The sequence below is a fragment of the Mirounga leonina genome, unplaced genomic scaffold (genome assembly GCF_011800145.1).
Source record: "Mirounga leonina isolate KUSES-001 unplaced genomic scaffold, KU_Mleo_1.0 Mir_171, whole genome shotgun sequence".
Classification (NCBI taxonomy): Eukaryota; Metazoa; Chordata; class Mammalia; order Carnivora; family Phocidae; genus Mirounga; species Mirounga leonina.
In genome coordinates, this window is record NW_023270436.1 from 15,625,665 (window position 1) to 15,653,039 (window position 27,375).

General features: G+C 43.6%; 1 protein-coding gene across 1 annotated transcript in view; it reads right to left on the bottom strand.

The window, feature by feature from the left end:
* CIT (citron rho-interacting serine/threonine kinase) overlaps positions 1–27,375 on the bottom strand; it is a 162,954-nt gene that overhangs the window by 128,288 nt on the left and 7,291 nt on the right. Inside the window, exons 4-7 of the mRNA XM_035017121.1 lie at positions 20,559–20,734; positions 16,013–16,114; positions 2,755–2,897; positions 1,920–2,013 (exon numbers count right to left, since the gene is read on the bottom strand). Coding sequence (XP_034873012.1) covers positions 1,920–2,013; positions 2,755–2,897; positions 16,013–16,114; positions 20,559–20,734 — 515 coding nt within the window. The remainder of the gene's footprint in view (positions 1–1,919; positions 2,014–2,754; positions 2,898–16,012; positions 16,115–20,558; positions 20,735–27,375) is intronic.

Below are 27,375 nucleotides of genomic sequence, written 5' to 3' on the forward strand. Positions count from 1 at the left end.
CATCTGGTGGATAGAAGCCAGGAATATAGCTAAATATCCTATAATACACAAGATAGCCCCCCACAATAAAGAATTATCCAGGGCAAAATATCAATGGTCAATGTCTATGGTATCCAGAGCTGACTATGTATCTACACTTCAATTAATTAGACCATGTATCTATGCTTCAGTTTATTTCTAGATGCATGAGTTTATTAAGGTCACTCATGCAATGAACAAGTTTTTGAGTCCACTATGATAAAAATTTTCCATTACTTAACTTTTTTCCTGTGCTTTATTCCACTAAATTCAACAACTAAGTTTTCATGCCTGTTTCAGCAGGTAATTTTTAAAACATGAAATGCTTATCATGCTCCTATAATCTAAATCTCATTGTAGAGGAGTCGATTACAAGAACATGATTTGGCGGGGAGCAGGGAAACAGCGCCTAGAGAGACTGTTTTTCCAAGGATCTGAACACCAAGTAAATTATCTCAAGTAGGCCTCAGGTCTGCCGAACAGGGAAGCCAGAGCCTAGGGTGCAAACAGTTAACATAACCCCAAACCTTTTCCTAATATCAACCTGATAACACCCACCTTTCCTCCAAGGAGCCTGAGGGAAAAAAGGCAATTTTACGTATTTCCCTTTATAAGGACTTAACTCTCAGACATTAGGAAGGGGGGCATTTTACAGAGTAACCTCTCTAACCTCTTAACTTGTGCATTTTTAATTTATTTACTTATTTATTTATTTTGACAGAAAGGGAGAGAGAGAGCACAAGCAGGGGGGAACAGCAGGTAGAGGGAGAAGCAGGCTTCCTGCAGAGAGCCCCATGCGGGGCTCAATCCCAGGACTCTGGGATCATGACCTGAGCCAAAGGCAGACACTAAACCGACTGAGCCACCCAGGCTCCCCTTAACTTGTGGATTTTAACTAGAATCAGTACTTTACTGAGAAAGGATGAAAGGCCAAGTTCCTAAAAATTTGTCCAGGTCACCAAATGGGTTAGTTGTAAAATAAGTCTTAAAATCTAAGTTGATTTTCTCTTAGACCTACCAGTTTTTTGCATAGATGACATGAAAATTCACTTTAGTCTGTACCAATTTTATTAGGGTTTGTTTTTAAATCTCTCTCTCTCTCTCTCTCTATATATATATATATATATTTTTTTTTTTTTTTTAACTTTGTCATCTTTTCCCTCAAGTATTCTTGCTCTTGATCTCAGCAGGTACCCTCTGGCCTTCCTATTTAGCATGGGGAATACAGCTTAATTTTTACCAGAGGTCCAGGACTTCGAAATGACATTTTGAGCAGTTGGTTCTTAATGCTAAAGGTTATTTGGTTCAAATGTGCCAGTGATTTCTTTCAATTTTGCTGAATAGAAAATACAGATGTGAAATAAGATTACAGAAGATAATCTATAATAAGGAAAATGAGAAGAAAACCAAAAATGAGCATTTTCCCTTTTATGTTTTAACCAAACCATAAGGATGTTCCTAAAAATGTTTTGTAGGGGGGCGCCTGGGTGGCTCAGTTGGTTAAGCGACTGCCTTCGGCTCAGGTCGTGGTCCTGGAGTCCCGGGATCGAGTCCCGCATCGGGCTCCCTGCTCAGCAGGGAGTCTGCTTCTCCCTCTGACCCTCCTCCCTCTCATGCTCTCTGTCTCTCATTCTCTCTGTCTCAAATAAATAAATAAAATCTTTAAAAAAAAAAAAATGTTTTGTAGGGTATTAACAGATAGGGTGCCAAGGTCAAGCAAGTCTGGGAAATAGCTCTATGTCCCCATCCCCACAACCACCTCCAGAGAAATCACGCCCTACACAGGCAGTTGAAGATTCCAAAATGTCACTCAAAGTTATCCCATATTTTCCAAACTTATGAGGACCACGGAACACTTTGTAGCATAATCTCTATTAAGCTATCTCATTCCATTATGTTACCATCTTATTTGAGTTCATTTTAGCCGCTGATCCAAAATCCACAAGCTTGATGTGTCCTGTTCGGTCAATGAGAATGTTCTCAGGCTTGATGTCTCTAAGAAAATCAGGGCCACAAATTAGTGTTGTTTTCTCCATGCAAATCAGCAAGCAACTGCTAACGTAGGATATTGATTCAGCCAACAACCTCAGTGTCTAAATTCTGCTATATAGACCTCCCTATTGATAGATATAAATAATAAGCAGACATTCTGCAAAACAAATTTAAGTAAGAAAAAGAAGGAGAAGCAGGAAAAGGAGGAGGAGGAAGAGAAAGGGAAGGGGAAGGAAAAAGAAAAGGGGGGAGGGAGAGGAAGGGAACAACATTCTCGGATGTACATAAAACATCACATGCGTGAGGATGTAAAGAGACACTTTTCAACTGAGGATTTGCTGGAACACCTTTGTAAATTACTAATGGGCGAGGTCAGAAGTACAACTCCATGGTCTTCTGCTCCTATGTGGTAATGCAGGTTCCCTCTGCAAATCGAATTTGGTTTTTCCACCGTATAACTCAAGGAACCCATGCGAGAGTTCTCAGTCTTATCAGCCACGGTCACAGATCTTATTAGCAAACGTGAGAACACTATAATTCTAGATTTATTTCACTGTTGAATGGGTAAAGCTGAAATGTGTGCCACTCTGGAAAATATACTTTCAGCCAGTTGCAGTTAGGACTAGTTAAAATTTTGATGGAGCATCATTTTGATGCTGAAATTATTAATCTATTCTCTCTACTGTGGGAATGCTTAGGTGATACACATAAATTCTCAGTACACTACCAGAGAGTCTCACTTACCGATGCACATATCCCATCTGATGAATGCTGTGAACAGCCAAAATCAGTTCGGCTAGGTAAAACTGAATCATATTTTCATCTAATTGGTCCTCATATCTATTCAAAAGTGACAGCAAGTCCCCTCCAGGCTGATATTCCATGACCTGCATAGAATGCCAAAGTTATTAATTCTTCATACACCCCAAAAAAAGGAACATCTCAATTAGAGCCTCAAAGACTACCTGACGCGTTATAATTACAATGTCTCCCCAAAGCAACTAAGATGTGGGAGACATATTGTAAGTCACGTAGGATGAGGTCCCTGCCCTAAGGAAATTACATCCGATACCCAAGAGAATCAATATAATGAAAGACTAGTCCCAGACACCACGCACAATGTTTGCAAGGCAAGCTTGAAAAGTTGAATTAAATCCACCCACTCACCCACCCACCCACCCAAGTCGACACCCCAGACATTCCCTAGGATTAGGTACACAGTATAGATGGAAATTGCTAGAGGGCAACAAACCCTCCAGCATCCTTTTTGCATTTCTCTCAGCACCCAGCAGACTAGAGGAGGCGTGCAATAAATATGATACAGTCTTTTCCTGCAACAGTCATCTGACCATTTCTATTAAAAATTTAAATGTGAACATACACTCTCCAACCTCATGATTCCATTTCTGACAATTTATTTTACAGGAACTTATAGTAGTTTGTAGATCGATAGATACATAGATTCACTGTAGCACTGTTTGTAACACAGGGGAGGAAAAGCCTGGAAATCCCCCAAACATCCATCATTAAGAAACTGTTGAGGGGCGCCTGGGTGGCTCAGTTGGTTAAGCGACTGCCTTCGGCTCAGGTCATGATCCTGGAGTCCCTGGATCGAGTCCCGCATCGGGCTCCCTGCTCGGCAGGGAGCCTGCTTCTCCCTCTGACCCTCCCCCCTCTCATGTGCTCTCTCTCTCTCATTCTCTCTGTCTCAAATAAATAAATAAAATCTTTAAAAAAAAAAAAAAAGAAACTGTTGAAATATGATATATCTAAATAATGGGAGAAGATGTAGATATTAAAAATGAACAGTCAATCTATTCATACCGCTGTGGAGAGCTGCCCAGGATAATACAAAGTGACATCCTATACAGGACAAAATACAACCTCCTTTTTGCGATTTAAAAAAAAAAAATTATTACATTTGTTAATACATACATAGGAACAAAATCTGGAAAAAGAATATAGGGGCACCTGGGTGGCTCAGTCGGTTGAGCGTCTGACTCTTATTTCAGCTCAGGTCATGATCTCAGGGTCGTGAGATTGAGCCCCAGGCATCCGGCTCTGCGCTCAGCGGAGGGGTCTGCTTGTCCCTCTCCCTCTGATCCCCGCAGCGCCCCCCCACCTCCACCGCCCAGTGCTTGCTCTAATAAATAAATAAAATCTTAAGAAAAACAAAAAAAAGAATATAAAGTACAGCTTCAGGTAAAATGTTTGATTAGCAAAACATGTCTTCCACTCCAAGGACCTGAAATCCTTCCTCCTTCTGATGATAAGTGAGTGTGATATTCTGAGCCAACATGCAGCTCTGAGGCCGAGTTGCCCAGGGGCTTCAAACCGCAGCCTGGTGACTTCAGCTCTCGGCCCTTCAGTTTCGCCCGCTGTAAAATGGGGTGAGACCAACTGCCTCGCAGTACTGTGCCTGGAACCAAGGAGGTCCTCCACTGCCGGTCAAGCGCCTTCCTTTCCCATCCTTGGCCTCAGGATCCTTCCCTCTCTGGCTGTGAGAAACTGGGACACTTTTTTTTTTTTAAAGATTTTATTTATTTATTTGACAGAGAAAGACACAGCGAGAGAGGGAACACAAGCAGGGGGAAGTGGGAGAGGGAGAAGCAGGCTTCCCGCCGAGCAGGGAGCCCGATGCGGGACTCGATCCCGGGACTCCAGGATCATGACCTGAGCCGGAGGCAGTCGCTTAACCAACTGAGCCACCCAGGCGCCCCTGGGACACATTTTGATCATCTTTGCAGTCATGTTAACTCTTACTCGGTTCTCTTCCTGTCCTTTGCTCTGATTTCCCATTTTGTGTGCCACACTCTAAACGCCTTTTGTTTTAAATTGTCTCAAATCCTTTCTGGAAAGAGGCAAGATCCAAATAAACATCTTAAAAAAAAAAAAAAATACAAAATCTCTCCAACTACTGCATTCCAGAAGCCAATTTTGGGATGTGAATTCTCTCCATCCTCCTCCAAACTCCTGTTTGCTTTCGGTCCAGAATTAGAAGAAAGCTCTAGTCAAGTGAGACATTAAGCATCTGCACGTATCTGCAGAGGCCGCAGGCTGGCCCAGTAAAGATTCTGCCCGGCACTAAGTGAACCCCACACCAGAGACCCCTGGGGGAGCCAGTGACCCACATGCCCTCCACAAGGGCTCTGTGTCATCTGGGAATCTCCCCCATTCACATGACATCTTGCATGGAGTGGAGAGTCAACCAGATACTGGACGATTGGAAGAGTAAGGTTCCATTTGCACTGCAATCGCTGGAAAAAGATTTATGAACCCACAAGAACAAAACTTAGAAGGGGTAGCAGCTAAAATGCAGACTTTATTTCCCCCAAATTCACAGCAGATTGAAAGCTACCAGTACCAGCCCTAGAAGAGCCCACAGGAGCCACCTGGCTGCCTAAAGCTCACCCACTCATCCCAACCTGGCTCTCCACAGGCCCTGGATATGTGGGTGAATGCCAATTTTTACATCTGTTTTAAATATATATTGCCATTAAAAAAGGTCTTAAATATAAAAAAAAAAATAATTCACCGATAACAACAGAAGTACTTGTGCTTTTAGAACGGAAACATCTTAAAATAAGAACAATGCATATTTATGATGACACATCACAGTTATAAATGTTCTAACCTGGCTCTATTAAAGATGTGTGAAATAGAATGGCTTGTAAGTTTGAAGATGACAACATCAAACAGATAGCACCAGCTGGCAACTTTTAAGAGCTCACAAACTGACCACTATTTAATACTTTGCAACTATTCCTGAAGATTCTATTTTGGAATGACCAGTAAAATAGTTCAGAAAAGAAGAACCATCTCTTAAAAGGCAAAAGATATGTATTCTTTGCTCCTATTCAGAAGATCCAATTTCCTGAGCTAAAAACCCCCGCCAAAAGTAGATTAGTCTTTTCTGAGTCAAACAACTTTTCATTTATTCAAAACCAGGGTTGATTGAGAAGACAAGCGACAAAAATTACAACAGCTGCTAAGCAGCAGGCTCCACAACATGGGACAAAATAGACACGAAATGACAAACCTCTAAATAGACTGGGTCCTTATCAAAGAAACTAATCAGACTTGACCCATCAACACGATTCCACATTACCATACTAAAAATTCCAAGCACCCGCCATCCAAGAACTTAATTTGGAAATTTACTGAGCAAATTTGGCTGTCCCGAGATGTCACCCCTTCCCCAAAACCATCCTACTGTGGTAGAATCACTCATTCTGTTATGAATGGAGCCCAGGGGGAATATGGCTTGTGTGTGGCCAACCCAAGCCGAATCGATCATCTTGCTATTGAGCTTAGACGTACAGTGAAGAACAGGACTCGGGCACTTTCAGAAAACTCTTCTGGACTTTTAAAAACGGTACCAAGTCAAGAAGTTCCAAAAGCATCATTAAAGGTCAAAAACTAAGAGTCTTCAAGTCTCCATACCAGATGACTTGTTATGAACTAAACACCAGGGTCAGCAGAACACTATAAACAATTTAAGGCCAAAGTCACTACCCAGGCTATGCCAGACAATCCATTCACAGCACCTGCTTTTGTCCAAAAGCATGACTCCATCCCAGACTTTAACTACTCAGAGACGCCCAGTGAGGTACTGATCCCCCAAAAATGTGGCTTCTCACCTAATGAACCTGGTAAGTCCTCCAGGGCAAGGCTTCTCAAACCTGCCTGCCCATCAGAATCACCTGAGGAGCTGCTTTTTTAAAATAAACACATTCGGGGTTCCTGGGTGGCTCAGTTCATTAAGTGACTGCCTTCGGCTCGGGTCATGATCCCGGGGTCCTGGGATTGAGCCCCACATGGGGCTCTCTGCTCGGCCGGAGGCCTGCTTCTCCCTCTCCCACTCCCCCTGCTTGTGTTCCCTCTCACGCTGTCTCTCTCTCTGTTAAATAAATAAATAAAATCTTTAAAAAAATAAACACATTCATAAAAAAAAAAAAAATTGAGTGCCTACTATGTGTCAGGCACTGTTCTAGATACTAGAAAAACAGCAGAGACTGTAACAGACAAAAAATCCCTTGCCTTCATGGGGCTGGAATTCTAGTGGAATGAACAAGAGTAAACATTAAGCAGTCTGAAAGGGTAAAGTGCATCTCACTCCCCTCCCAACCATTCAGGGAGCTATTTAAAAATTCCAGTGACCCTGAGTGAGGTGCAGAGATCTACATTTTTAGGGAGCTCCCTGGGTGATCTCATGCGGCCAGCACAGTCCTGAGACCCACCGCAGATGAAGGTGCAGAGACAAAGAGGCTTCCTGCGTCGGCCAGATGAAAAGTTTCTACAGCAGAGGTGCCCTGAATACAGCCAACCCTCCTGCTGTTTGCCGTTTTTTTTTTTTTTCAGTGACTACCTGGACAGGACAGTCATCTGCCTACCACGCCAGGATTACCGGCAACAAAGGGCCGGAAAGGAACCAGTCCATCAGCACGGAGGCAACCATCCTGTGCGGAAGGACGTGCGAGGTCCCTGCCCACAACGACCAGCTGCAGGTCACCCGAACGGCAATCACCAAGGCATGGTAATCAAAGGCCGGGGAGCCAGGAGGAGGAAAGAGCCCTACAGTGAAACAGTCCTAAACAATGCGATCACCCTGCAGATGGCAGAGAAAGCACAGCAGCTGACAGACAAGCCTGGCTTGGAGCTATAACGGACTTGCTCTTTTAAAGCAAAGACATTCAGGCCAATAGAGACAAACCCTGTTAATGGCACAGCTGCAGATGCTAATTAAAGGGCAAATCTTACATGTGTTCAGTTTGGAAGGAGCAGCGGCTTCTCTGCTGGTGTTCGCATCTACACCCCAAGAACAGGGATGGCAGTGCCCATCAATTGTGTTGCCTTCGAAACCAAGGACATGTGTGTGTGTGTGTGTGTGTGTGTACCCACATGCACGTGCATGCACGTGCACATCTATGTATGCTCGCATGCACACGTATCCATATGCGGGGAGGAGGTGAGTATCTAATCGTTCTTGTACTCTGTTCCAGTTCGCACAGGGCGTCATTAGCTGTGCTGGCCACCCCTCTAGCAGCTCGCCCTTGAAATGCTTGCACTACAATCAGCATGCCTGAAAGTACCACGGGAATGTAATGATGTTATTGGCCTTGTTATCTGCCCTGTGCAGTGTTCCCGATCTTTGGCATCGGGGAGGAAGGAAGAGATCCTGGAAGCAGAGTGGTCCCTGGCAGAGACCTTAAGTTATTCCTCTTGAAGGGCAAGGTCACCAAGAGAAAAAGAGAGAAGACCCTTTATTTCAGAAAATACGAATCCCAGCCTGACTCACCCATCTATTCAAAAGATCCTCATTGAGCACCAAATCATCCAGAGCCTTGGCAAGACACAGATAGCACACTCAAACTAGGTAACTGAGGACATGGTTAATGAAGCACCCCGCACTGGTGAAGAATCCCAGGGCCAGTTAACAACAGGGGAGTAGGTACCACTCCTCCACCTGAAAGAGCCAAGTGCAAGGAACAGGATCTCAGGTTTTTCACTACTGCTGAAGGAACGAAAGGAAGAAGCAGTACCCAGAAAGGAACTGTAGCTAGCTATAGCCACAGGACCAAGGTTTTCAAAGTGGGGGCCCCAGACCGGCAGCAGCATCTGGGATCTGGTTGCAAATTCTTGGGCCCCATCCTAGACCTACTAAACCAGAAACTGTGACAGTGGAACCAGGCAAACTGGGAAAATGGAACGAAATTTTGACTCTTAAAACTCCAAACGCATTCACTTGAAATATGCCTCAAAAGAGCAAGACACAAAACAACTGTTTTGAAGGCACAAAGGACCCCCCAGGGCAATAACACACTCAGCAACTGAAGTGGGGTCAATAAGAGGTATTAATATCTCATTTTGCCAATGAGAATGTTGAAACTGAAAAGGCCAATGACTCCAGAGAGACCAACCAAGGAAGAGTAATAAAACGAGAACCTCTATTCTAGTAACAGCTTCTTTCCGACGGGCAGCCAGCTTCCAAACCCCAGCTTCCCAAGCGGCAACATGCGAACATGCTGGTAAGTTTTGAGACATGCCTGAAAACTGGATAATCTTATCCGAGAGATCAAAACAGCACATGTCTCGCTGTCAAAACTATCATAAGCTGCCACATTTCACTAAAATAAACAATGAAGTTCTATTTATTAACTCTCTCCAGACTCCCAGTCACAGCATGGGCTGGTGTTTATACAGGTCACTGCCCAGAAACCGCTAACCTCCAAACTGTGCCTACACCGGAAGGAAATACTCCCCATGTGATTGCACAACCTTCGGTGGAAAGCGAGACAGGAAATATAAGCGAGACAGGAAATATAAGCGAGACAGGAAATATAAAGAACTAATCCCAAGTAGGACCTCAGGGCCAGGGTCAGACTGGCAGTGCTTTGGGATGCAACAGTGTAACGTAATGGGTAAGAATATTGGAGGTGGATCGAGGGGGCCTGGCTTCAAAACCCAGATCTATCTTTTATTACCCTCAAAACAGACTATAACTTGCCCCCCAAATCCATTCTTCCCTTAGCTGGATATTGGCCATGCAGCTAGACGGTACTGATGTGAGGTCATGTGATGAAGTTCTGGTCAACAAAATAGGAGAGGAAATGATGTGTCCCACTTCCATATCGTGCTACGTAAAAGGAGTTTTCTTGTTCTGCTCTCCACCCCTTTCTCCTGCCAGCCAGGGGAAACAAGAACATCAAATGCCCAACTCCCACCATGTCAGGGGGACAACATCCTAAGGGATGAGGAGCCACAAGATAGAAGGAACCTGGGTCTCTGAATTATCAACATACAACAGAGCTGCTCCATCAGCCTGGACTGTACTTTGGTATCTTTTTGTTACAGTAGCTTAGCCTATACCTTAACTAATACATCCTATATGTAACTGGGGAAGAAAAGTTTGGAATGAACAGAGGGAGGTTAATGTGAGGTCACTGTAAGGAAAGAAGATTCATGGGTCAGTTATAGGCGCAGAGCAAGAGCAGCCCGAAAGACCCCCAGTACGAAAAACATCAGTACAAAGCCAGCAACCTTTAAGAATCTCACAAAGCATTCAGATACAACAAGACTACATATAGTGAGTTGCAAAACAATGCTTTCTTTGTAAAGATCAGCTCCTTCCTGGAAGGACACTGGTGAAGGCATCTGTTATATGGAACTGAACAGATTTCATCATGAACCAGATCAACAAAGCGCTGTTTCCATGGGCTGCCTGCCAGAATACAGAACTAGCCTTGTTATATAGAACCAGACATTAACAATACAATGGGCTTCATTACAATTTTCTGTATACCAGAAAATGGCAAGCCACATTCATTGGTATGTAATGACAAATAGGAAATTTTTAACCATCAAATTTCAAAAGGATCCAAGTTCAATTTCCTTGCACTCTGCTCCAAATTTTGAAAATCCCACTGGATCTAACCTGAATTACATACTTTAGAGAATAAAATTTACACTCCTAATGTGTGATTTCCATAACACAATAAGTTAATCTGTATGTAAATCAATTTCTATGAAATAAATCATACGTTCTTCCAGTAAATGCTTCTTAAGCATATACTTGGAGAAGCCTTACTGGAAGCAAGCGAGACATAATCCCTCCCTTCAGGGATGGAGTAGCCTGGTGGGGGAGCCCAACACCCACTCCTGAAGAGGAGGAACAGGGTGCTATGAGTCCACAGCCAGAAGGGCATCCCTCCCAGAAGTAAAGGGGCCAGGAAGAGCTTCTGGAAGAAGTGACATCTGGTCCACGGCCAGAAGGAGAAATAGGAGTTAGCCAGAGAAATAGGGAAAGAGGAAATGGCACAGAGAAAGGTCAGACGCCAGTTCAAAGAACAAAAAGAAGGTCAAGATGAGTATAAAGTGCAAGGTGAGGGGTGCCTAGGTGGCTCAGTTGGTTAAATGTCTGGCTCTTGGTTTCGGCTTACATCGTGATCTCAGGGTCATGGGATGAACCCCAACATCAGGCTCCACACTGAGCATAGCGCCTGCTTAAGATTCTCTCTTCCTTGGGGTGCCTGGGTGGCTCAGTCAGTTAGGCATCCAACTCTTGATTTCAGCTCAGGTCATGAGCCCAGGGTTGTGGGATCAAGCCCCACGATGGGCTCTGTGCTCAGCGGGGAGTCTGCTTGAGATTCTCTCTCGCCTCTCCTCCCTCTGCCCCTCCCCCACCTCTAAAATAAATAAATCTTTAAAAAAAAAAAAGATTCTCTCTTCCTCCCCCCCGTCCCTCCTCCCGCCCCCATCTCTTGCACTCTCTTAAAATACAAGTTAATTAATTAATTAATTAAAGTGAAAGGAGAGAAAAGGTAAGCAACAAGTCTAGAGATATATGGGAAAAGGCCTTGTAAACCACATGGAAGAGTCTGGACTTCATCCAGAGGGCAGCAGGGAGTCTTAAAGGGTTTTAACAGTGGGATGACTTGGCTGCAGTGTGTAGAAGACCTGGGGGAAGGGCAAGACAGATGGCAGGAAGAACACTTAGGAGGTTACTGCAGTAACGCAGGCAGAAGAAGGTGGCGGCCAGAACTCACCCAGTAGAAGCAAGAATGGAGAGAAAAGGTAGCTTTGAGAAATATACAGGGCACCAATCCTACTTTTTTTTTTTTTAATTTTATTATGTTATGTTACTCACCATACAATACATCATTGGTTTTTGATGTGGTGATCCACGATCTATTGTTTTCGTGTAACACCCAGTGCTCCATGCAGTACTGCCCTCCTTAATACCCATCACCGGGCTACTTCTTTTACTCATTGATTTTTAAATGTCTCTTCAATTACACTGCATTTGCATTACAAATGAACGGTTAACTGCCAGGGAGCTTAGGATGATCTGTATGCTTCCCTGAACTTCAAAGGTTTGGTGATTTGTAAATGGTCAATAGGTACAATGGAATTCTGGAACTTCAGATGCCAATACAGATCTACGCTCTTCTTGTACAGAATGTATTTCCAGACTTAAAAATGTCGAGATTTTAGAAAAGTAAAATGGTGTGTATACTTTATTTTATATTATGTGACACCCTAGCGTAGGGTTTTGGGATATCTCCCTGTACCCAAATGCATTCACAATTTTGAGGCAAAATGTATGAAAAGTCACACTAAAGGGAATGAAGACGAGATTTGGGTCAGGTTTTGCTAGAGTTCACATCAGGTTTTGCTGTCAAATAAGTAACAAAAGAACTTGAGGTATTCGGAGCTCTGGGTGTTTCAGAATTGCAGATAAGGGATGGTGGATCTATCTTAGCTTCTATGCTGAGTTTGGATATTTGTAAGAAAACTGTGCCCTTAGCAAGCATTTTACTCCGAATTACCAATGCACTTGAGAAGAGAATGCAGAGAAGGAAATAATTACAAGATCCCATCAGCGATACCCAACTGAGCTACTAAAGAAGGGTGTAAAAATGTCGTTGCAGGGGCACCTGGATGGCTCAGTCGTTGGGCATCTGCCTCTGGCTCGGGTCATGACCCCAGAGTCCTGGGATCGAGCCCCGCCATCGGGCTCCCTGCTCCGAGGGAAGCCTGCTTCCCCCTCTCCCTCTCCTTCTGCTCGTGTTCCCTCTGTCAAATAAAATCTTAAAAAAAAAAAAAAAAAAAAAAGTCGTTGCAGCCAGGTATCAATGTGTTGAGGCAACGAGATCATTCCCATCTTGTAAGATGGTGGCTGGAAAACCTGAGAAGACAGTCATTAAGCCCAGAATGCTGATGCTAGTGGCGAAATCCAGATGGAAGCCCCCCCCCCCCAGCCAAAAGGCCCCAAAAAGAAAGCCCCCTGCCCCTGGGAGATGTCTTAGCAGAGGAGAGGCTGACATTCCCAATCCCTGAGGTATTCCAGCAAGGCTGTATCCAAGAGCAAGTCCACAGGGGTGAATTCCACGATTACAAAGAAAGGGAGGTTCCACCACTGGGACAAAGCCAATTAGCAGGGATAAAAAATGGTGGCCCCAAAGAGATTAACATTTTTGAAATGACGAAGTATTACCCTCTTGAAGATGCACTTTGTCTGGGTCTTCCATCCAGATGAAGAGAAATACAAGCTTACAGAACGATGCGAGGCAAACCAGAAAACTGGGGACTCTCAACTTTTGCCACAAATCGGGGCCCTTGCTAGTTCCAGGACCGCCTGTGTTCTGTGTTGCCTTGAACACAAAAAGGACTGCTTGCAGAGCTGAAGTTAAAACATCCAAAACAATAATAACAAACAAATAAATCCCTGCTGTTTCAAGGGATTTTCTTTTCTGAGAGCTAATGAAGAAGTCTGTTAATACACCCAAACACGAGGGGCTCTAGAAGATACAGAGAGCACAAGGCAAATGTTGTGTATGCAAGAAATATCCTAGAATGTCAGTGAGCCTAAAACATACCAAGGTCAGTTATGAAGGTCAGGGATCCATGCCCCATGTCTCAAGGAAAGAAAGTTCCAAAGACATATTCAAGGAAAGGAAGTTTCAGGCCCTAAACAACAGGCATAGTGTTGGTCCTCAAGAAGCATGTGGTTAGGGCGCCTGGGTGGCTCAGTCGGTTAAGCGACTGCCTTCGGCTCAGGTCATGATCCTGGAGTCCCGGGATCGAGTCCCGCATCAGGCTCCCTGCTCGGCGGGGAGTCTGCTTCTCCCTCTGACCCTCCCCCCTCTCATGAGCGCTCTCTCTCTCTCATTCTGTCTCAAATAAATAAATAAAATCTTTTAAATAAATAAATAAATAAATAAATAAAATAAAATAAAAAAAAAAGAAGCATGTGGTTAGTGCAAGGCCAGTCTCCCAACACATCTGTATGAAAACACCTTCGCTCAGAAGGCTGGGTAGTGCTGTGGGCGGCGGGAGTCGGGGGGGTCAGGGGTCTTCTCTACCAGCACTGCGTTCTCAACTAATATGAAACCAACGCAAATAAACTGTTTATTATAGGTCAGGAATAAAGGCAATAAAGTCCCCCAAACTACCCTATGGATGTTCAAAATAAATAGGAGTCCATCCCTCTCTTACCTTCTCTATGTGAGGCTCTATAAAAGTTTCTCTCCATTCAAGGTAATAGGATGGTCGTGTTTGAAGGGCTGAATCAGGAACAAAAATTGTTTCTGGGATACATTTTTTTCCTTTAGGAATCTAAACCCCCAAGAACCTAAACAAGGCCCCAAAATGAATTTTAGCCTCGTATACGTTATGCTACATGTACATTAGAAATACTATGGCACTGTTCAAAAGGATGAGGCAGATCTGGGGGAGGACGGTGGGGAGTGGGGGAACTGGGTGCTGGACATTAAGGAGGCCACGTGATGTAATGAGCACTGGGTGTTATATGCAACTGATGAATCACTGAATTCTACCTCTGAAACTAATAATACGTTATGTTAATTAATTGAATTTAAATAAAAAATTAGAAAGAAAAAAAGAAAGCTGTGGCAGGGAGGCAGTTCCCCTTTCCAGATTCATTTACAATTAATTGCAAAATTCTATAACTATCCTCTGAATCACATCTAACACTCAAATGTTTTTGTTGTTGTTGTTTTTTTAATATTTTATTTATTTATTTGACAGAGAGACACAGCGAGAGAGGGAACATAAGCAGGAGGAGTGGGAGAGGGAGAAGCAGGCTTCCCGCTGAACAGGGAGCCCAATGCAGGACTCGATCCCAGGACCCTGGGATCATGACCTGAGCTGAAGGCAGACACTTAACGACTGAGCCACCCAGGTGCCCCTAACACTCAAATGTTTAATGATACCAAAGCACAGAATAAACAAAACAAGGTGTGATGTGCCTTCATGTGCCACACACTGCCATGGGCAAAGGCAAAAATAAATGTCGGAGGGGGCGCCTGGGTGGCTCAGTTGGTTGGGTGACTGCCTTCAGCTCAGGTCAGGATCCTGGAGTCCCAGGATCGAGTCCTGCGTCGGGCTCCCTGCTCAGCGGGGAGTCTGCTTCTCCCTCTGACCCTCCCCCCCCATGCACTCTCTCTCATTCTCTCTCAAATAAATAAATAAAATCTTTAAAAAATAAATAAATGTTGGAGGTAATAAAATATTGACTAATTTTAATAGAAAACAAAACAAAAGAATGAGGCAGATCTGTATGTGTACGTGCTGACATGGAAAGATGTCAGGGGTAAATTGCTGAAAGGCAAAAAGCAAGCTGAGGAGCAGAGTAGAAAGCAATATACACCAATTTTGTAAAAACAAACTATATACATGTGTTATAAATACAGACATAGAAATATTTTTTCCATTAGGGTCAGGAAGAACATACATAACCATTAATACGTTTTCCTAAGGAAAAGGATTAGAAAGAAAGGTAGGGGCGCCTGGGTGGCTCAGTTGGTTAAGCGTCTGCCTTCGGCTCAGGTCATGATCCCAGGGTCCTGGGATCGAGTCCCGCATTGGGCTCCTTGCTCAGCAGGGAACCTGCTTCTCCCTCTGCCTGACACTCCCCCTGCTTGTGCTCTCTCTCTCTGACAAATAAATAAATAAAATCTTGAAAGAAAGAAAGAAAGAAAAGTAGAGAACCTTCCCTTCTATTTCATACCACTCTGCAGTGCTTGCATTTTCTTAAAATCACAATGCATTATCTCAATTTTTAAAAATTAAAAAATTTAATGACATTCACTAGATTTAGTGGTGATCATTTTGCAGCATAGACAAATACTGAATCATTAGGTTGTACACCTGAAACTAATATAATGTTGTATGTCGATTATGACTCAAAAAAAAAAATTAAAGCAAGATTCTAGGCTACTAAAGGTCATATCAGACTATTCCCAAATAAATGACTTCTCATTATTGCCCTTTAAGCCATGGCTACAATACCCAACAATAGATGGGGCTGTCTCTAAATGGACTAGCCCTTAATCTTTAGGACAGGAGAATAGGAAGATACCTCAAAGTGAGGAAAGCAATTTGATGGACCGTACGGGCAAGAACTACATCCAGTTCTACATCTGTGATATCTGAGTGTCAGCACTGGACTAATTCTAGAGAGATGGATGGAAAGACTCACCAGATAAAGGCTATTTTTGTCCTGAAAGGCGTACTGTAACTGGGGGATCCAAGGGCTTGTGCTCCGAGATAATATGTTCCGTTCTTCCTCAAAAAATGAAACCTAGGGGGAAAAGAAACTCTTTAGACAATTATAACAGCATTGGGGTAGGGTGGGGAGAATGCCCTATCCTCTCTCTGTAAGCCAAACTAATGTCTCTAGTTTAAAAAAAGAAAAACCATCCCTTAGCCCAGCACTTGACAAATTTCATTCATTTGCCTACTTTGCTCAACATTTTTGCCAGATTTGTATCTTATTTGTCCAATTATTGGCTGAACCCCTCCCCTTAAAGTCAACTCACTTCTTTTAAATCTACGTATATTTCTCTTTCTCTTCTTCTTCACCTCCTCTCCCTGAACAATTCAGTCCTAAAGCCATTACGTGGTGCAGAACAAGGTAAGCATCCATGACAGGTGGTAGGAAGAGAGGGCCACGGTGGCCCAGAACAGGGTGCCAGGCCCAAGCAGTGTGAGGAGGGCAGCGACCATGTGTAAGGGCAGTCCAATATCGGGTATCAAGGGCCCACATAGGGTGAGGAAGGCATCCACATGCAGGGATGGCCTGGAAAAGGGCATCTGAGCCCACCAAGGGGAGGAGTGGCAGCAAAGACAGGAGACTGGATGCATACAGATGCATAAAGTAAGCTAGAATATTAAGGGAAGAGAAGAGAGCTACAAATACAGAAAGGGTGAACACTAGAATAAACTCAGTGAAGTTGGATTGGACTTGGAGGTACTGGTGTGAACACATGGTTTTTCAATATACAGAGACAGAGAAATAAATATCGATGTAAATGTGTGTACAGAGGTAGGTGTATTCCCTGGCTCTGTCCACTGAAAGGGGTCTGGAAGCTGTGATACCCCAATAGCAATAAGGGCATCTAGTGCCCAGATCTTGGCTTCTAAATACCCTCTTACACTGAAAGTTATTGCTCATCTTTGAGAAATAACTGATGCAAGGGTGGGGCAGGCAAGAGCCTGAACATCTTGTTGTGCCAGAAAGCAAAAGACAACCCAAAGAAGGGGATGTGTCAAAAGACGCAAAAATCAACCTGAAGAGAGTCTCGTGGCCCAACTTAGAGGACAGTTTGAGTATAAAAATACATAATGACAATAATGGCTTGAACTCATTGACTTAAACAGGAAAATGCAAATCCACACAGCTATAAGTTAATAAATTGAAAGTTTTGTGAGGAACAGGTGCTTCTAGTTCGAAAACACTTCCCTACAGAACACTAATGTAATGACGAAACAGACAGGGCTGACCCCACAGTGAAGCATGGCAGATACCTAAGTGAACGTTGACGTGAACGCGACAAACTGAAACAAAGTCACCTGTTGGGATGCAACGAGAACAGGGCATCTTGTCTGTGATATTCCTGCCAAAGATCTAGCACCTGAACTTGAGCAACATTGGACATATCTATATTTTACAAAGTAAGTGGTCTCTAATCTTCAGAATCGCCAAGATCATGAGAGTCCAGGGAATATTGAGAAGCTGGTTCAGAATGAAAAAGACAAAAAAGACAGGACAATTAAATGCTATGTGGGATCCTGAGCTGGACACTTTTGTTCTAGAGGAACATGAAACAACCAGTGGAACATGAATGGGGTCTGAAGACTAGACAGTGGTAATGGAGCACTGTTTCTCTCCTGATTTTGATGGTTGTATTGTGGTTCATGGGACAGCGTCCTTATTGTAGGAAATGCACACTGAAGTCTTCGGACGTAATGGGGCATTGGGTTGGCAACAGATTTTCAAATGGCTCAGGAAGAAAAAAGTTGTTCATACTCTGTGCTAGTTTTCCATGTCAACTTGGCTAGGCTACAGCACCCAGCTATTCAATCAAACACCAATCTAGGTGTTGCTGGGGAACCACAACCCAACTGCCGTAATCTCCTGCTAATGATCTGAGGTCCTTCTCCTTTCCCGGCACATAAAAGGTGTGCAGTGAAGGTTGGCCAAACTGAAGAACCTACATCTTTACTTGCTCACTGTGGACTCTTTGTTTGAGCCCTGAAGCTTCTGTTAAAATAAGTGGGCTCTGAGGACTCTTCTGGTTCTCACCAAGCCCTGGGCAGCTGTGCTGGCCTCTCCTGGTGACCGGTCTTGCTTACAGGATAGGATGTGCCCCTCCTGTCTCCTTCTCTGGCATTTCCTTTCACTCACTCCCTGTGCTGGTTTTTCTCTTCTCATGCCCTTAAATTCCAAAGCCTTGCCATGGCTCAATTAAAGATTCTACTTTTCTTCATATTCACTCTCTTAAGGAATGGTTGGGTAGCTTTCATTAGCTCCTGTGTGTGTCTGATTTTAAAAACCCCCCAGCCCACGCAGAGCACCTGGGTGGCTCAGTTGGTTAATCCTCTGCCTCTCTATCTCAGCTCAGGTCTTGTTCTCAGGGTTGTAAGTGCAAACCCCGCACTTTATTTCAAAAAAAATAAAACTAAAAATAAATTTAAAAAAAATAAAAGGAAACGAAAAAATAAAAACCCCCAGCCCATACCTCACACAGGGTCATTGAGAGTCCTTCACCTCAAGGAAGGCACATCTATTCGAACATCTCTATTGCTTGCCTGCAGTACAGTATATTAGATTGTTTTCTTTTTACATGCACTACTTCCCATATAAAACAAACACTGCAAGGTCAGGGCTACATTTAATGCCTCTTCTCAAAGACCTAGAAGCACACCACGCAGAACAGGTGCTCGGGAAGTGTGTCCTGATGATAGGTGGTGGCTTAGGTACTGGAAGCTTGAGTGAGCATCTTCCAGTCTTCCCTTCCAAATGATTTGCAACGTCCTGTCATTTCTCCTTTCGGTGAAGTTGTTCCGATTTCACTGCGAAACACAGGCTACGTCATTCTTGGACTCTGACAAGCAGCCTCCTGCCCTCCACTGCTCCTTTGACTGGAGGCCGCACAAAGTCACTAAGTCCTCAAACTCTGATCCCAACCTCCTCCTTCCAAAAGTGCAAACGATCCCCAACCGCCTCACAGAGTGAACTGCATTTCCGAAAAACAGTTCTTGGGGGATGGGCAGTTACCATGTCATAGGTACAGAGTTTCTATGTGGGGTGATTAGAAAGTTCCAGAAACAGAAAGCGGTTATGGTTGCACACAACATTGTAAATGCAATTAAGACCAGTGCATTGTACCTTAAGAAGGATTAAAACAGGGGCGCCTGGGTGGCTCAGTTGGTTAAGCGACTGCCTTCGGCTCAGGTCATGATCCTGGAGTCCCAGGATCGAGTCCCGCATTGGGCTCCTTGCTCAGCAGGGAGTCTGCTTCTCCCTCTGACCCTCCCCCCTCTCATGCTCTCTCTCTATCTCATTCTCTCTCAAATAAATAAATAAAATCTTTAAAAAAAAAAAAAAGGATTAAAACAGTAAATGTTATGCTATGTATATTTTGCCACAATAAAAAAAAGGTTCTTCCAATTTCCCGATGACCCTGTCCCCAACCAAATGTCTCATTTCTCCCCATTCCCTCTGTTCTAAACCACTACGACGAAAACACACACACACACACACACACATCTGTATAGCATTCTAGTACTCAATCCTCCGGAACATCTCACACACACACACACACACACACACACACTTCCACCTGCCGTCACGCCTCTCTGCCCAGAACCTACGTTCCCTGTCAGTGGTGTGAACCTCCCCTGACTGTCCCTGGCTCACCCACATCTCTCCTCACTCCATAGTTGGCGAATTTGCTCACTGCTCTCCCTTCTGCGATGCTTTAGCTGCTAGGCGCCTGCTTTACACATTTGCATTTTTCCTCCACTTTCCAAAGTTGTTTTTAAAACCTGTAACTAACAGCCATGGAGCTTCAATTCCTTCTGCAGGCTTCCCACGGAGCTGGGTACATTATCGGACACATGATGTGCACTCAGACGTCTGTAACTAATAAATTGCTCTGAACACCAAGGCTGATGACCGTCTCTCTAGAAACTCGGCAAATGAATCAATATGTCTGGAGCAGCAGGCTTGTTTAAAGAAAGAAAAATACCACAACCAAAAAGGGAAGTTCTTACCTGCTCTTAAACAAGCAACACCCTAGCCACAGAGTAATTGTATTTCATTTCTTCAAAGGCCTGTTTAAAAATCAAATACATATGCCCACAGCACAAAGAAAGAAAATGTGCCCCAAAGCGAATGTTGTCTAACCCCACAATATGCGTATCTCGAAATCCCCCAGCCAATGGTCAGGAAAGGTCATCTTAAATTCGTTAGTTAAAAGGCCATGTTGATTCTGAACAAAATACAACCAGAGAAACGTGATAAAGAAATCAAGGAGAGCTTGTGAGGCTTTCAAAATGAGTCAATATCAGTTCAAGAAGAAAAGCTGAGAACGTGAGAGAGCTTTCTGCAACCGTCATTAACCAGAGAGTCACCAAGGAAAACTTGTGTGATCCCAGATGTCAATTCCACAGATCATCACCTCTGCAGTGAACATTCTGGCACAGAAAGGGGAAAGGCCGTGGTGTTAAAATGCTCCTACCTGCTCTTGGGCCAACAAGGTCTTCTTCTTCATGACTTTCATGGCATAGATGTCCCCGGTTGCTCGCTCCCTTACCACCTGCACTTCGGCAAAGTGACCACAACCCACAAGACTTCGGACTTCAAAGTCCTTGGCTGAAGGCTGGAGCTCCTGTAACTCAGCGATGGTGTCAGAATCTGCAAGAGATGGAAGAGTTGCTCCCAGGTAAGGAAAGCATTTCAAATACATGCATCTTTATGAAAGCAAAAAAAAAAAAAAGAAGAAGAAAGAAAGGAAAAAGTGTTCCTATGTGTTCCCTCCCTGTCAAAAGACATTTAGTCACTTTCTCATCCGTCATGAATAATTATAAAATCAGCACAAAAGTGTTTTTATATGTTAAGTTAAAATTAAGGGCTCCAGAAATTCCAAAGCAGTTTCCATGGTAGCTATAATTTGAATCCTGTAGACTCAGAAAATAGGAGGAGAACACAAATCATGCTTCTCTTCCTCCTCTCTGAAGGGCTGCAGGGCAGTGTTTGGTCAAACATGTTTATAAGCATTTAGACTGGCTTATGATGTGACATAAGCAACACGATTCCCATCTCAATCCACTCTGGAGCGGACTTCCAGATCATTCCATCCTAAGTGCATTCTGCAGTTTTATCTCACTAACCCAGGTTTTATCCCACTATTTCATCTCCTGGATGCTGTCAGAACTACCTTCTTTCCCTTAATATATAGCAGTGCTACCAAAAAACAAAAAATAAAACCAACCAACAAACAAAAAAAAATGACGTCCTGGCATTTGCTCTGCAGAGTTGGCAGGTCACACCCCTGGAAGGGTTTACAACTATCTTTTTCTTAGCATATAGTCTTACTCCTTTTTCAAGTGCAGTCTCTCAGTCAGTATCTTAGTCCGCTCAGGCTGTTACCACAAAATACCTCAGATGAGGTGGCTTAAACAACAGGCATTTATTTCCTACAGTTCCGGAGGCTGGGAAGTCCAAGATCAGGGTGCTGGCAGATCGAGTTCCCGGTGGGAACCCGCTTCCTCGTTTATAGAAAGCTACCCTCTCACTATATCCTCACAGGATGGAGAGAGAGGGAACCCTGGTCTCTCTTCTTCTTCGAAGGACAATAGTTCCATCATGGAGGCCCCACCTTCCTTCGTGACTTCATCTAAATCTAATTACTTCCCAAAGTCTCCACCTTCAAATACCACCATATTGGAAATTAGAGCCTCAACATTTGAATCTGCAGGGGACATGAACATTCAGTCCATCACAGGTAGAGATCCTCCATGTATGAAGTATGGATTAAATGGATGGCAGATTTGAAATCTACCATATATTTATTGATGCTCTAAGAACACCAAGCTGGGACATCACTGGATATGCAACGACTCTAAGGATCTGAAAGAATGGAGCAGAACAGCTGTATCTGACTGAAAAATTCAATTCTTCACATGATAGAGAAACTCCATATAGAGAAACAGGGGTTACACTCCAAAGGAAGACAAGAGGAACACATAATCAAAATTATCCTGGAGAATCCCTCAGAAAGGTGCCGTGATGAAGACCAAGAGACTCCTGAATTCCCACACGGACACTAAAGTCCTCCGGGCACTAGAGTGGGTTGCCATGTCCATGGTTGGGCACCAGATAAAGCCAGGAGGCTACATTCTAGAGTTACACTCAGCTTGGCAAGTTATTCACACAATGAGAGGAAATGAGTCCAATGAAGGGGAAAATCATTTCATACCTATAGTTGTTGGGCAGCATATTGATAAATTAGTCAATGCAGTTTTAATTGCTACCCACCCCCTTTCTTTGTGGCACGAGTGGAGTTGAATTCACTTGGATCAAAGGCACACATGATGAACCCCACTGCACTGGGTACCTTCCCAGCCACAGACCACACCTTTCTCTTCAGCCAGTCAACCTGAAAATACCTCCCTTTGGTCCCTGGGGGAATCAGGCAAGAGTGCTGGGTAGATCCGAATAAATTCACCATGATCACTGTAAAAAATCAATCTAAAGCGCCTTCATGGAGAATTCCATGCAGAAGCAAAGCTGAAAGCTGCACAATATTTTCCTTTTGCCCTGACATCCCTGTGCCAAGTCCCGTCTTTCTTCCCTGCTCTTTTTCCAAGTTTCTTTCAGACCAGGTATTTGAGGTTTGAATTATAATTCCCCAAATATGCTGGCTTGCAACTTTCTGGGTTGAACCTGGTTTTATTATTGCTTGCCCACAAAGCCAACCTCTCTCGATTCTCTGCTGGGCCTTGTGTCCCCAGGTTGCTTATAGCATTTGTCCAACTTAACTCTGGATCCGTGGCTGGTAACCACCAGGCATTTCAATCACGTGAGTAGACAAACTGCTACAGGCAAAACCACAAGAATACTCAGGATTATGAGGAATAATTCCAAATGTCTATGTCTTTTTCCAAACGCTTTGGATTATTGAGGGGAACAGGTCAGATACTAAACTCAAGAGTATGATGATTGAAAAAAAAAAAAAAAAAGACCCTCACAACTTCCCTCCATACCAGCAGCTTCTATGACTCCAAAACCACATCCCACTTCAGCCCTGCACACTGTTAATTACAGCATTTAAGGACTGAATATTGAGGTGGAAACGAAGATCCAAAGCACTGTAATGAAAATGCAGTCAAAGCACGGCCTTGTCAGATAAACATTTGGACCCAAGGGCAAAAGCCAACACAGCTGAGTATATCCCTTCCTCTCCTGAAACTCAGTCAATTCAACATTTCAATTTCTAGGAATTTGTCCTTCACAGAAACATTAGCAGATGTGCTGGAAAACAAAACACAGCAAGATGCTCATCACGAGCACTGCTTGTAAAAGAAAAATAACCAGAAATGAACCTAAAGGTCCAGGGGCGCCTGGGTGGCTCAGTCAGTTAAGTGTCTGCCTTCAGCTTGGGTCATAATCCCAGGGTCCTGGGATCGAGCCCCACGTCGGGCTCAGCATGGAGTCTGCTTGTCCCTCTCCCTCTTCCTCTCCCTCTTCCTCTGCCTCTGCCCCTGACTCATGCTCGCTCTCTCTCTCAAATAACTAAACTCTTTAAAAAAAGAAAGAAAGAAAAAAGAAATGACCTAAAGGTCCATCAACAGGAAAGTGGAACCAACCTAAAGTCCACCCACATAAAAGAATATTAGGCACATGAAGTAGCTCAATCTCCACGAGAATATACATTCTTTAAGGGCAGGGATTTTTTTCTGTTTTGATCACACTATAAACCCAGTACCCAAAACAGAACCTGGCAGAAAACAAATGCTCCATAAATATTTGTTGAGTAAATATATTGCTAAGTGAGCAAAGCTAGTAGCAAAATATTACAGACATATGATCCGTTTTGTGTAAAATGAAACAAGAGTGATGTTAGAACATACATGGAAAGGGTTGATTGATTGCTAGAGCGTGTTGACTGGTACACAGGAGTTCACTATGCTATTCTCTTTACCTTGAGACATGCTTGAAAATTTCTATAATAAATATTTTATAAGGACCGAAAAAATTGCAATATTATGCACCAAACTGGTAACAGTGGATATCTCAGACAGAGGAGATTTTGAGGGATATTCTCTCATTTTGACCTTTTATATTTAACTTTGTATTCTGTTTACGATTAGGAAGAAAAAATTCTTAAAGTTATATATTCACCTATAAGTACTACAGTTGTGAACATACAGAAGCTTTTGCCTACAGTAAACATAGCTGAAAGAGCATAGGATTGCAGCTAATGTCAAATCACCAAGAGCAGTCCAATTTCAACAATTATCAACACTTTGCATGCATAATATGTTTATTTTTTTACACAAATTCTATAATACAATGCTTAAGGTTTTCCCACTTGGTTTGCTTAGCAATATAGTCATTCGACCAATATTTACTGAACATCTACCATGTGCCAGACACTGTTTTAAGCACTGGGAATAGAACAGTAATTAAGAAACAAAAATCTTTTCCCTGGTTCCCAGATCCGGGTTTCCTGCTCCCGGCCCTCCTTTGGCCCAAAGTTGGGGCACCTCTTCAGAGCTATACCTCCGTCTCATTTCCTCCAACAGTCCCAAAAGAAAATCTCCACCTCTATGACAAGATTCAAGAAACTTATGCAGCAGCAGCTGTTGGCCATTTTTCCCATTACATTCCAAAACAGAAACTCAAAAGCGGGAGGGGCGCATGGGTGGCTCAGATGGGTAAGCATCTGCCTTCAGGTCAGGTCATGATCCCAGGGTCCTGGGATCGAGCCCTGCATCAGGCTCCCTACTTGGCGGGAAGCCTGCTTCTCCCTCTCCCTCTACTGCTCCCCCTGCTTGTGCTCTCTCGCTCTCTCTGTCAAATGAATAAATAAAATCTTTAAAAAAAAAAAAAAAAGAGGGGAAAAAAGAAAACAAACAACCCTACTAATGTAATCACCCTTTTTCAATCACAGCCTCTCGGCCTTACTCCCCAGAAAGCCTCTTCAAAAATACAAAACAATTCCTTGCAAGAGAATTCTATTAGAAAAATCTACATTTCACTAAGCCTAAGTCCCCTGATTACTGAAGGAGTTTAGAAGACCCACTACTTTAAAGTAACCAGAGGGGAGGGGTGTCCGGGGTGGCTCAGCTGATTAAGCATCTGGACTCTGGATTTCGGCTCAGGTCATGATCTCAGGGTCATGGGATCGAGCCCCGTGTCGGGCTCCATGCTCAGCAGGGAGTTTGCTTGAGATTCTCTGCACCTCCCCCTGCTTGTACTATAAATAAATTAAATAAATAAATAAATAAATCTTTTTAAAGAATAAAAATTAAAAATTAAAAAATAAAATAACCAGAGGGCAGACTCCAGACTGATGAAGGTGCCTGTAGATGGCTTAATAAATTCGTCTGTCTCATAATTTCCCCTCCCCTCCCACTCCCTACTTAAAAATTTAAATATTCAAGAAGATAAGGTGGGAGTTTATTCAAACAAATATGGAAAAAAGAAAAGTACCCAAGTACATTTTAAAATTAAAGACACACAACATATTAAATATATGTTGAGGTTGATGGCCACAGTTATTGGGTTAACATTTATTATCTCTTACGTGTCAGGCAACATAAGCCTGGTCTGTGCACTAATTCATTCAATCCCTGCACAGCCTTATTACATATGTATTTTCCCCATCTTGCAGATAAGGAATCAGAAGAGACAAGGTACAGGTAAATCCCAAAGCTCACTGTGGTGGCCATACGCTGATTTTAGCTACTCAAAACCCCCAGCTCCTTTGGACACTTGCACATCCCCCATTCCATGAGACCCCGGTAATCAGGGTGCCCTGAACCCCTGGATACCCAGAGAAGTTCCCATCACACTTCATATCCTGGCCCAGTGCCTGCTCAAGGGGTAGGCAGATGACCCAGAGCAGAGCTAATTAGAATCTTTCATCGGGATTATACTAATATACACAGTGGACGATAAAAGTTGCACAGGGTATGGTACCCAGTCTCCAAAGATGGTGCCCAATGAATCACATGCCTCCTAGAATTCACGACCTTGTGTAGTTCCCTGGCACATGGAATTTGGGAAGCCCTATAACTCACTTCAAACAACAGAATGCAGCCAAAGAAATCCTCTGTCCCTTCCTGGCAGCTATGGTGCTTTGGAAATTTGGTGCCTGGCACCAAAGGGACCATGTAGATCAGAGGTCAGCAAGTTTTTGCTTGAAGAGCCAGAGAGTAAATATTTTAGGCTTTGTAGGCCATACAGTCTCAGACACAATGACTCAAATGCCTTGTTGTGAGAAAGCAGCCACAGAGAGTACATAAACAAAGGGCATGGCTAACAAGTTCCAGTAAAACTTTGCGTACAAGACAGGTATCCCAGGCTGTCGTTGGCTGACCTTGATGGAGAGACCACACGGAGAAGCCACATGGAGAGCAAGAGGCCCTGAGACTTCACAGAGACAGGGAAAGGCCCAGTCATCCCAGAGTCCTAGCTGAGTCCAGTCTTCCAGGCAACCCGCCAAACACTGAGCAGACCATCTTGGACATTCTAGACCAGGAGAGTCCCAGGTGCCTGCAATCTTAGTCAGAGTCCCATGGAGAGGAAAATTCCTCAGCTGAGCCCAGTCAACCCACAGATTCATGAGAGGTAATACAGTGATTACTGTTTTAGGCCACTATAGTTCAGGGTGCTTGGTTACACAGCAAGGTCGTATAAGGGAGGGTTTCTCACACTTGGCACTACTGAAATTTAGGGCCAGATAATTCTAAGCTGTGGTGGCTATTCTGTTGTTGCAGGAAGGTTAGCATTATCTCTGGCTTCACCCATTAGATGCCAGTAGTACCCTTCCCCTCCAAGCTGTGACAACCAAAAATAACTCCAGACACTGCCAAGAGTCCAGAGGGGGGCAAAATCACCACTGGTTGAAAAACACTGATGTAAGGTAATAAAATACAAAAGTGGGACACGGACACCAGCAGCCAACTCCCCCACCTCAAGGAAGACAAGAAGAGGGTGTGGGTAGAGCCGATTTATGCCTTTCATAGGCCCTAGGCATGCCTCCCTTCATCAAGTCCCTTCCTCCATTTAAAAAAGAAAAAAAAATCAAGGGGCGCTGGGGTGGCTCAGTCGGGTAAGTATCCAACTCCTGAGTTCAGCTCAGGTCTTGATCTCAGGGCCATGAGTTCAAGCCCCGCATCAGGCTCCACGTGAGGTGTGGAGCCTAATTTAACAACAACAACAAAAAACTATTAAAAAAAGTCAAAACTTATATTTTACTGTGACATTAACATAAAGATGAATATAACCCCTAATCATTATACATTATAATAATATTTTTCTTATTA